The following is a 12,380-nucleotide window of genomic DNA, read 5'->3' as shown; positions in this document are numbered from 1 at the left end:
CTCCCTACTCTTCTGGCATTCTATATTAAAAAAAACAAAAAACAAAAAGATATATATATTATAAATTAGAACAAAAAAATCAAACTTCGTAAAATCAGCAAAACATTTTTTGTTAATTTAAATGTAATTGTAACTATTTCTAGTCTAAGAAAAAATAATAGGAAATCTTAGATAGATGTTAGAGATTAGATGCTAATACTACGGTGTTAGGGCATACTTCCTCAAACCTTGATGAGGTAAAGAGGTATCCATTGATCCCTCCGAATGTGGACAACGCTACAGATACTGGCATGATCCAAGAAAAATAACCCAGTAGTTTTTCACCAAACGTCTACAGTAATAAAAGGTTGATAAATAATAACAATGATAAATAAAGGCTGAGGGGGGGGGGGTAAAAAAGATGGTGTTACGTGTCTGAGACCGTAAGAGGCTTACTTACTACTGCAACGGCATTCGAAGACATCAGCTCTTCGGGGGTCATGGCCGTAAAGTAGGCGATGTTGGTGAATGTATACACAAATGTTACCAAAGGGATGGAGATAAATATGGCTCGAGGTAGGTTCCTGACAATAAAACACAGACAGAATGTTATGTGTTGTCACAGATACATTGTTACTTAATAAAGTTTTATATCAAGGGCATCAGGCATTGAACCTTGGGACCTCGTGTGGCCTGTACTGTTTAGAAAAGAGCCCTTAATCAGTGTATGCCAGATTGGGGCATATACAGTTCTTTACTAGTGATGTCCCGAACAGTTCGCCGGGAACCGTTTGCAGGCGAACATAGCGCGATGTTTGGTCCGTCCCCTATTCGTCATCATTGAGTAAACTTTGACCCTGTACCTCACAATCAGCAGACACATTCCAGCCAATCAGCAGCAGGCCCTCCCTCCCAGACCCTCCCACCTCCATGATGAATAGGGGGCGGACCGAACAGCGCGCGTGTTCGCGACCACGAACACGCTATGTTCGCCGGCGAACTGTTCGGGACATCACTATTCTTTACTCCAATATCAGGGTCACACAGCGAGGTATTGACTCTCCTGCTCTCAATTGATATTGATAAAACTGGCTACCATATTTCTTCATTACTAAGAGTTCTCCCTTATATACTTAATTATGTCATAGACTGAGCCATACTTCATACCCTGTATGGTGTGTGCACATAGAACACATCCTAAATAATCTGTACTTTCCTAGATTTCTATGAGAGAGCCTGTACTGTGACTGTGCGCATAATTTATTAAATATGTGAGTCTTCTGTGTCCTGTGATCCCCTGAAAGGGGTTATCGGTCTAAATTTATATTAATATCTTTAAATCCTAGAAGGATGTATGTCTGTGTTTATTGCCATGCAAGGGTTTAGTAACTGTTTAGTAGATGTGTCCGCAGTGAAAACATGCGTGCGTTTAGTTATGCATTTTTCATTGGGAGCATATAGTCTTTATTAATGCACTTTAAATATTTAAAAAAAATGTTTTATTAGATGTCAAATTCTACCTCAAGAGAAGTATTATACTAATCAGCCTCATAAATATTTTTTTTCACAGATCATGGGAAGGCTCACACAGGCCTGTGTAGTAATTTCAATGTCCATGGTGCAGGTTAGTTGTGTGTGAGTTTTATTCTTTTTATTTTATCCAACATGGCCGCCTTTTCAGTATCTTTGTTTTCCTTTGACATCTCTTTGAGCTTAAATAGGCAAGTGAGGGGAGATAAGTGCCAGGAGACTTGGCCAGTGTCCTCTGTAGTCCAGTTTGGCTTCTAACAGAGCTGCAGGAACTGTTTTAGAGGATGTAAAACTAAAAGTGCTGTCCCGGTTCCTCCAGGGTCTGTGTGTGAGGCTGGACAGGAAGTGAAAAGGATCACTTCCCATCTGCCCACGAACAGCCTCTCACACAGGAAATGACTTGCAGGAGGAGTGGGGGCAGGACTTAGTGATATAGTATATCATAGGACAGCACTGAGTGCAGCTCCTGCATTCTGTTTATCAATCCCAGGAGGCTGACTGGACTAAGAGGGTTAGTACTTTACAAATAACTCCCTCTCTCTTCTCTTCTCCCACCCCCCTCATTTTGTATTACTTTTATAACTCATGATGAAAGCAAACATTTTACGCAAAAAGGAAATTAACGTTTTTGTTTTGTTTCTGACAGTATAGAAACAAAGTATTTTAACATAAATTCATCTGACTTGACAATAAGCTAAACAGAGCATAGTTATATACAACTGTTTTGATATATTTGTGTGTGTATATATATATATATATATATATATAAAAACTATTGTTATATTTACATTTTTTCAACTCTTTTATTGAGGTTCAAAGTATACAATAAGGCACATCTAGATAACTGATACAGGTTTTAGACATTATGTTGACGTGTGCTTCCAGCTGTTTGGATATTGAGAAGTGACAGGGATGATGGTTACTAAAATATAAAACTTCCCCGTGAAAGTAAATGCGTACCTTCTTGGCTCGACCAGTTCTTCTGTGACGTAATTGAGAAAGTTCCAACCGCTAAAGGCGAAAGATCCTTGCAAAAACGCTAATGCCAACTGCCCCACTGTTGGGGTCATCCAGAAATTAAATGCGTTGCTTGGTTTCAATGCCTCATAGTTTCCTGTGGACAAAAAAAATGGATTTGTTGTCTATTTCAAAATGTTTGCTCATTTTAAACTATATTCAGGTCTAATTCAATTATTATTTAAAATTCTATGTTTTTACTTTTAGAACAAGAACGGAACCCATTTGCTTTGAGCCTTTGATTAAGAAGGCTTTTATTTATCTGACTTGGAATAGAAGTCTGCCTTGGGTCTTTTACAGGAGAGAGTTAGGGCAATGTATGGCTCAAGTACAGGGTTAGTGTAATACTGATAGAGAATACTGCAGAGAATCTTTAGCCGGTTTGATTTCGCGGTAACGCTGTTCAATAATCCAGCGTCTTGTATCTGGCGCGGTCGCATTATGTAGCGTGGGGAGACCGCGTCAGAGAAGGGGGTGTGGCTAAGCTCCGTCAACCCGGAAGAGACAAGGAATTACCGGTAGTTAAGGCATGACATAATTAGACTGGGATTTGTGGAGGTTTATTTTAATGTAAAGCCTAAACGGAATGTTAGAAACTGCTTCTTGGTTTTTCTGGGAAATCTTGTTCAAAACTATAATTCTTCTTTTTCTCAAAGGTTTTTTTTTTTTTTTTTCTATGATCTCGTTATAAAACAGCTATAAAAGCGTACTTTTATTTACTGCTCTCTGTGTCGCAATTGCCTACAGATTTGTTGTCAAATGAAAGCATTAATAACGTATGACAGTAAGTCATCCTGTCAATTTTGTGGTTTTTATTTTGAAGCATTTATAGAATTACAAACAAGTTAGTATTTATAGCTATGACAGCCCGTACAATCGTTGTAATAGGTGAACAGCAATGGGTTCCAGTGAAATTGCTCTTATTGTATCACTCTCATTTGTGGCTTGGAGTCTGAGAGTTTAGCTTCATTTTAACAGAGAGTGTGTATACTGCTGTCATACCTAACAGTGTGTCAACGAGCCGTGAGTGATCTTCACGAGGTTTGTCATGTGTGTAACTCCTAATGCTATTCTAATGTTCAAGTCGTCTGATGTTCCGTCAGTTTCCGTTTGGTCTCCATCCCGTCTCTCTAGCTGTACCTGAACTATGTAACTATGCCCCTCTGACTAGATTTTCTATGGAGTATTCCTTTGTCGTATGCCGTCTGGTCACAATTGGTGTCTTCTCCTGGGTATCTCTTTCTAATTGTCTGCGGCTCCTCCCCTAGCTGTCAACCCTCCCCCTGCCCTCTGGGTACCCAATGGCTAAGCCGTGAGGGCGAGCCGTCAGACTTTCTTTCCCTTTTCACCTGGGGGTGTTAGAGTAAGGTAGAGGTTCGAGACGCCGGAGGGAGGGGGCTGAGGGGGGGAAGGGAAAAGAAGAAGAAAAAAAATGGGGGGGAGAGAAAGGTGAATACTTGTTGATTTTGGAAGGCTGGGGGTGGGTGGTGAAAAGTAGCAGTGACCTCGTCAGGGCTGTCTCTCCGCTCCATCTCTCAATTTTATGTCATTCTTGATCTATTTTTGGCATAGGGTTGATTTTTTTTTTTTAACATGACATCATTTGGTGACCCATTCTTCAGTTGTGATAAATCTGCCAAGATACATTCTGCAAAACACACACACTAAATCTTGGCTTGGCAAAGGCAGTGCTGTTAAGGTATTTGTTATGAGCATTTACCTGGGACCAGCTGAACACATTATGCTTGCTACATGCAATGGACAAGCACTTAAAGGGACAGTATAGTCACTAGAACAACTACAGCTTAATGTAGCTGTTCTGGTGTCTAATGCCGGTCCCTGCAGGATTTTTTATGTAAACACTGCCTTTTCAGAGAATTAGTAAATAAGTAAATTTTCCATTGTAAGTCAGTGCAGCAATGCATAATGTATCGGTTTGTAATTTTGGTAACTGGAATGCAGAAGATTGCTACAAAGTCTAAATTCAATTCAAATTAACTTTATTCATCTTTCTAGCAGAAGACCAATGTAGTAATATAGCGCATATAGTAATATAGAGTGACAGACTATAGAAGCGCGTACCTTTAAATATCTGCATAAACCCAACTACTATAATAAGTCCAAGTGCGAGCAGTTTCCCGGCAGTAAATATATCTTGTATTCGAGTGGCCCATCGTACGCTGGTGCTGTTTACCCACGTTAGTAAAACTGTACAAAGCAAAAGACATGTCAGAATAGACACAGCATAATGTGTGCGTAATATGAATAATATATAAATATAATACAAATAATACAATTAAAAACAAATATCAATCTAATGCTGGCCTTGATTTAATAAGCCTTCCAAATGATTCAATGCGAGATGTAGTCCAGATGTTATGGACTACATCTCCCGTAATGCTTCTGCACGAAAAATAATTGAAAATCATCAGGGGACATGTGGTCCTGGAGTGCCGAAGGTGGCATACCCCTGGTCTAGTTATCAACTTTTTATATTATTATTCAGAAATAAAAAAATCCCCTGGTTATTTCCACTGTTGTCCGTGTTCCCTGTTAGTTAAGCACACAGGTTTCTTGTGAAGAAGGTTGAGTAAAACTTACACAAACAGACCATAGAGAGGACTCTGGTGGCATCGTAGGGAGGTATGCACTCTGGGAAAACAGGCTGTAGTACGTAGTTGGAGAACGTCAAGGCAATGACTGCAAGACTTGTGGGATACATAATGAGAACTGCACTCCAGAGCAGCAAGAACCTAAAATCGAAAAACATGGTGAAATATTCAGGCCAGGCAGTCCGTGAGACATTGCCATCATAATCTTGGCAATATGCATGAAGATCCCGGGACGGGCACTAAGCTTGAAATGATTGCTACATATACTGGTGCTAACTGTATCTCTCCCAACAAGACAACAGTTACAAGCTCTATAGTGGAAAAGTTCATGTCAAATTTGATTTGACCCTTACAGGGACACTCCAGGCACCCAGACCACTTCTGCCCATAGTGTAAATAATTACCTTGCAGGGTTAAGTCCTCCTCTAGTGGCTTTCTATCCGACAGCCACCAGAGGGACCTCCTTGTTCTTAGAACACGAAAAGTGTTTTAAACGACGCTGGACGTCCTCACGCTATGCATGAGGACCTCCAGTGTTGCTGAAATCCACATAGGAAAGCACTGAATAATGCTTTCCTATGGGAAGGTCTAATGCACGCGTGCGGCCATTGCTGCGCATGCGCATTAGGTCTCCCCCACCATCTGACGTCGGTGGGGAGGAGCGAGGGCGGAGCCTGACCCAGTGCCGAGGGACATCGGCGCTAGATTCAGGTAAGTCACTGAAGGGGTTTTATCTCCTTCAGCAACATGGGATGGGGGGTGGGAGGGAGGGGGGCACTGCAGGGTCCTGCAGTGCCAGGAAAACGGATATGTTTTCCTGGCACTGGAGAGTCCCTTTAATACGATAGGTTACATCAGTTCACGTTTTTCCATATATCACTTACAAGTGTGAATGTTCAGTGGGGGGAAAAAAGTTGTTTCAGTTGTTTAAAACCTGAATTTCAAACCAATGCAATAGCGCTAGTTATACAAACCTGTATTGGTAACCCTGACGTTATAGAGGAGCATAGTAGACGTGAGTGTTGACTCCGATCGAATGTTCTCTATGAGAAGCATTTTAGGAAGTCAGCTGTGAGAGCCAAGTCTGACTCTTTAAGGCCACAATGGGCATTCTTTAAAAATAGCTGCATCTAAAATATTTACAGTTTGTCTGTTGCCTGAAACAGTGTAGGATTAAATCTGCTTCCTTCACTCAGAGTTATTTCACATTTTATTTCAATAAAGATGTGAGTTAACCGAGTAGAAAGCCCAGTAATGGTTGTATAATTGCGTCACTCTGTGCTGCATACCGAGAGAGGATGATTTTACGTGTTTTGTGTTTTTCCTCAATTGATCAAGTGATACTCTCTCCTGGATACCGACCATCATAATAAAGACCTTCTAAATAAACCTGCTCAAAATATGACTCCATTCCGAGGTAATGGGCCCAGTGCGGTACGCAGCTCAGCTTGAAACTGTTAACAGGACAAATTGGTATTTTGTAGAGCCACAATGTGCTCCTGTTTATTGCCAAGCAATTTGTAAAATCATTCTAAAATAAAAATATACCTCTTCCGTGCTGGACTGGCTGTATCATAAAGACGACGAGTGTAATGCAATCACATCTACGTAAAGTTTCTTCGGACGGTGTTACATACTTGAATGTGAAATTCCAAGGTTACAGTTTAGGACAATGAGGACTACCGTAATTTTGGTACCCCAATTTTTTGTGGACTCCTTCCCAAGATGCTTTGCCAGCTTTGAAATTCATGATTCCAAATGGCATTCTTTTAGGAATTTTATGGTGCAGTTTTACATGACCAAAGGGCTGGCGTGGTCAGAAAGTAGACCCTCCAGGTGTTCGAGAACATGTGGGAGTTTGAGACTGGAAAAACATCACTGGTTGTGATTGTAGTTGTATCTTGTGGCCATCCCGACCCTAGAAGTTCAACCTGTAGGCCCGATGTGGCTGTCTTGCCAGTGTTATTGCATCTTTCTTTTTTAACCTAATTTTGTTCTAGATCTCTAACGGACATGCTGGGAAAGGGAGGGAGTACCCTGTTAGTGATGGCTTGCCACATGGCATAGTATAAATAATCAGCTCGGAGACTGAACGCATTGCCAGCCGATCGCTGACCCAAATGATTGAGCTGTAATTTCACACTGTTAGACAAATCATGCAGACAACGATCACAGCAGGAACACGTTCAGCTAAAACTGTACCATTCCTCTTTTCCTTTTCTAGCAATACAATAACAGAACTCTTGTTATAATTGCAGAGAAATTATATTTACACCACTTCCCATGCTGCTTTCAAGGAAAGTAAAATGTCTCTGTACAGCTATGACAAGAGGGAATGAAGGCAGGCAGAAGCCAGCATATAGAGTCATTTATTCGCTAAAACGGAATTGTAGTGAATTGCAGTATTTAGGAGAAAAAATAACTGATTTTTAAAATACATTTTTTACCATTATTTATATAGCGCCAATATATTTTGCAGCTCTGTACAAAAAAACATGTAATTCTAACAACAACAAAAAATTACAATATATGGGAACAGTAGGTGACGAAGGTCCCCCTCAAACAAACAAGCTTTTAGTCTAAAGAATTATTAAATCTTCGTTCTAGTCACAGCCTGGCTGTTTTACCTACATTTTTGCAATTCGGTTGTCAATGAAATGTACAATTCTGTGTTTAGTGAACTAATAAACGAGGAACTGTGGTGGAATTACGATGGAATTTCAAGTTAGGCAAAAGTAGCTGATGTGGAAACAATCCCTAGGTCAGGGGTTCCCAAAAGGTAGATTCCCAGATGTTGTAGAAGTACAAGTCCCATAATGCTTTGCATGCTTTTAGAATGACAAAGCATCATGGTAGCTGTAGTTTTAACACATCTGGGGATCTACCTTTTGGACATCCCCTGCTCTAGATGGAATATTTTTTCCATTGTAGATATTTCCATAAAGCAAATAGACCCCCATAGCCCTCCAACACTTTGAGCTCTGGTACTTGCCGTATATACTCGTCTATAAGTCGATCTCGTGTATAAGTCGAGTGCAGTTTTTTGACCAACATTTGTGAAATATGCTATGACTTGTGGATAAGTCGAAGGTACGACTTTCGAATTGTCCCCCTTCCGTTCGGTTACTGTACAGACTCTGTGTGGCCCCCGTGTGATCTCCCGAATGCAGGCAGCGGTACATGGTCGTCGACGGCATGGATCTCTGAGTCGGCTACGCAGGTCTGCGAACCCCGCTGAAACTGGTGCCCCTGCCTGTTTGACTTCCCGAACAGCTAGGAGAATCGCGTTTGGGAGTCGAACGGCGTTCGGGAGTCGATATTGCCCCGCATTCAATGTACAAAATTCTATCAAAACTAGCACTGACCCGTGGAAAAGTCGACTCTGCGTTTTACATTTCTCGAATTAAACACGAGTATGCATGGTAATTCAACTCTGACCTGGAACATGCAGTGTGGACCTCTTTGCACGGACAGTAACACAAGGGCAGGAGGGTTACTAGCTAGAGGCTCCATTTTTAGACAAAGACAACATGCAGCACAGAATAGGGTACATTGAAAATCAAATGTGGCATATTAAATACAAAATAACAGCTTTCCAGAAATGTCAGGAACCTTGAACTCCTCTTCCTTATTCTGCAGAACATTCTTGTATTTTCATTCTGCAGTACATTGTTGGGCTTTAGTCATTAAACCAGATATTGAAGTGAAAGTAATACTAAGTAGCAGTGGGTTATAGTATGGGAACACTTTGGGCACCATAACAACTTAACATAATCGACTTTTATCTGACAGGTAAGCAAAATAAAGTGGTTTCACTTTGGGATGGGAACCGTGACATTTACCGTGCATGTGGAATTATTCCGGCTTTAAATACCGTAAAGAATTTGTACTGCTTTGCTATTTTGGCATAAAATGTTAAATATCAGGGTTTCAGTAAACTGGCAGGAATTCCAAGAGAATGTCAACATTTTAGGCCAATATAGTTGAATTAGGTTAACAGCCTGGGTTAGATACATTTTTGTTAAACATTACATTGCGCTCTGATACTTACCCCGCTAACCCGCCAAATATCTCTGTGACATATGAATAATCCCCTCCTGATTTTGGGATTGTGACTCCAAGTTCAGCATAACATAACGATCCCAAGGCTGAAACTCCACCTCCGATAACCCAGATGATTAATGCCAGTCCTACCGACCCACTGTGTTCAAGGACACCTTTGGGGGAAATAAAAATTCCAGAACCAATAATATTACCTGAAAGAGAACATAGGGAGAACCGTGTTATAGGGTTATGGGAATAAGAGAAAGCATGTTTTAATAACAACCCACTAATGTGTCATTCATGCAGATTTTATTACAGCAAGGAAAATGAAGACGATGGATGAACTCACACTGTCATTTGAGGGTTGAGAATAAATAAAATCTAAATAATTACCAGAAAGCTGGCTTTTGATTTTACTGAGAGGCTTATTCTCTATATAACGTGAACTGCTGATTTAACTTCAATTTTGTTTTTGTTTATTCGAACACTATAGTGTTCCTTTAAAGAAAATCAGACAGAATAATATAATTACAGCTCAAAATAGCCTACAGCTCAATAGCACATTAATAAGAAAATAGAAAGAATGCAATAGGAAGTAGAGGAAAGGAAGAGAAACTCATTCCTTCCTTTAGTAAATGATCGGATCCTTCAGCCATAGGAACGTTAGGTTTCCAAACACCGTCTGGCCCAAGCTGTATGTATATGGCTGAACAATCCTGTCCAGTAAAGGCAGGGATGAGGTTTTTTTTTTCTGTTTTCTTTTTAACATTTATTTATTTATTTTATATCTATTTCCTTTTGAATACTTCATAAAAGGATTATTCTATTAAAAATTGTTTTGAGGCGACCATTGTCCTTTAAAGATTGATGCTGGGAGCAGTTTAAAAAAAAAAAAGCCACTTCCGGTATTAATGCAATGTCCTGAATTCCAAACTTTCAGCCCAAATTAAAGCATAGTTCATAGAATAACCCTGAATATCTATCTATCTATCTAGTTCGGTATCTAAATGATAATTAAAAAATAAATAAAAATTGAGCAATATTGTGTTTTTGACTGTTTCCTGACAGCAAAGTTAGAAATTGTTGTCAACTTAAAGGGACACTCCAGATCCCTAAAGCACTTTATCTTGCTGAAAAGCTACGTATTTGAAGAGTGTTTCTTATTTGTTTCATTTTGCAAACAGTGCAGATTTCAATACGCTCCCTTGGCTTTCAAGCATGCAAATGGACCTGTTACTTCCTGGTTTACATAGCTCAGCAGCGTTAAATTCAAGAGGCAGCAATAGTTCGGAGCACCTGCCTTGCAAAGTCTTTTTACATTTTATGGTGCGGTGTTACATTTTACATGACCAAAGTAATCTACTTTAGCTATATCAATATCTGAGCATCATTCAGATCCTTTTAAAAGGTACTCTCCAGTGCCAGGAAAACAAACCGTTTTCCTGGCACTGCAGGTCTCCTCTCCCTCCCTCCCACCCCCCCATCCCCTTCAGTGACTTACCTGTATCCAGCGCCGATGTACCTCGGCGCTGGTTCAGGGTCCGCCCTTGCTCCTCCCCGCCGACGTCATCCGGCAGGGGAGACCTATTGCGCATGCGTGGCCGGCGACGGGGGAGACCTAATGCGCATGTGCGCAATGCCGTGCACGCGCATTACACCTCCCCATAGGAAAGCATTGAAAATGCTTTCCTATGGGGATTTCAGCGACGCTGGAGGTCCTCACATAGCGTGCGGACGTCCAGCGACGCTATAGCACAAATTCTGTGCTATAAACCAGGAAGTGCCCTCTAGTGGCTATCTAGTAGACAGCCACTAGAGGAGGAGGTAACCCTGCAAGGTAAATATTGCAGTTTATGAAAACTGCAATAATTACACTTGCAGTGTTAAGGGTAGTGGGAGTTGGCACCCAGACCACTCCAATGGGCAGAAGTGGTCTGGGTGCCTGGAGTGTCCCTTTAAGACACTACTTAGTAAAAAATCTGTAATGTCAACAGTGTTTTTAAAAGCAATGTTATATATCAGAATTGCATTTGTGTCAACATCATTAACAACTCCTCAGCAGTGTTAACATTTCAATAACTATTAAACAAGAAATCGTGATTGAGACCATGGTGTGTTATGAATAATTTCACTTTGTGCGGCACTGGTGTTCATTGTCTCCACGCTCTGCATGGATATGCTGAACGCTCCCCATAGAGATACATTGATTTAATGCTGCTCTTTGAGGAGATGCTGACCGGCACATCCTTTTTCCACACAGGAAAGCATTGGATTGGCTGAGATCATCAATATTGATAATCTCAGCTATGGAGGCGGGACCAGCCGCTGCAATAACGACACGGCATGGGAGAAAAGGAAAGTAAAATCAGATTCTCAGCACGACGCAAAACAACATCAGTTTGGAACGCAAAATAATAATTGCACAAATGTTGCCGATTATCCCCTCAGTGCATTATAAAAGGGGTCAGACAAGCAAGTTGGATCTTTGCACGATTGATCCAATTTACTTGTTTCAAACCTCACATTCTCAGAGTGTTGATCTTGACATCATGTTATTAATGATAACTGAAGTTCACCCCAGTTTATTTCTAATAATGATGGCTAATAATTATAGCTAACTTATTATAGTGGGTTGTTGTTTGCAAACATCTGGAGTGCCTAGATTAGCCATCCTTGCCTAAAACCGCAGCGCTGAGGTAATACAACATTTCGCTGAACTGTACAAAATATCTGTTATGTTCTAGATAAAATAACTGTGCTACTGATGGCTGAGAGTGCTGGGTCTCAATCCATGCACCAAGTGTGAGCTGTTCTGTAAGGCAGCAGACCATATGCGCAGAACTAATTGATATATGCAGACAAAAACGCTCCCAAAACTCTAAACTTTATTCTGATAGAGCGAGAGGGATATTGCCTAATGAGAGTCACAAACCGTGCCACAGAGATGCGATCTTCCAGGGGTTATATGTACACGGAAAGGCTACAATTAAACACAGCCCTGAGCATGCATTTTCAACCGTTTATTCCAGATAGAATGCAAAGTCAGAAGAACGTCCTTTTGCAACGGAATTGTGTGATCTGCTCCAAGTTCCCTTGCTAGAAGGAAATTTTATTCGTCCTCAGCAGAAGCGCTTTATTATCCCGCAAAAAGTCTTTTAGCTTAGTGGCATGAGGTCAAACGCTCATGCCACGTTCAGA

The 12,380-nt window shown here is 40.8% G+C and overlaps 1 protein-coding gene across 1 annotated transcript in view; it reads right to left on the bottom strand.

The window, feature by feature from the left end:
- SLC7A10 (solute carrier family 7 member 10) overlaps nt 1-12,380 on the bottom strand; it is a 43,299-nt gene that overhangs the window by 9,435 nt on the left and 21,484 nt on the right. Inside the window, exons 2-7 of the mRNA XM_063438382.1 lie at nt 9,190-9,394; nt 5,128-5,279; nt 4,609-4,734; nt 2,470-2,623; nt 440-563; nt 228-331 (exon numbers count right to left, since the gene is read on the bottom strand). Coding sequence (XP_063294452.1) covers nt 228-331; nt 440-563; nt 2,470-2,623; nt 4,609-4,734; nt 5,128-5,279; nt 9,190-9,394 — 865 coding nt within the window. The remainder of the gene's footprint in view (nt 1-227; nt 332-439; nt 564-2,469; nt 2,624-4,608; nt 4,735-5,127; nt 5,280-9,189; nt 9,395-12,380) is intronic.

This window comes from Pelobates fuscus, chromosome 12 (genome assembly GCF_036172605.1).
Source record: "Pelobates fuscus isolate aPelFus1 chromosome 12, aPelFus1.pri, whole genome shotgun sequence".
Classification (NCBI taxonomy): domain Eukaryota; kingdom Metazoa; phylum Chordata; class Amphibia; order Anura; family Pelobatidae; genus Pelobates; species Pelobates fuscus.
Note: the sequence above shows the minus strand (reverse complement) of the source record. Positions and strands in the feature narration are given on the sequence as shown.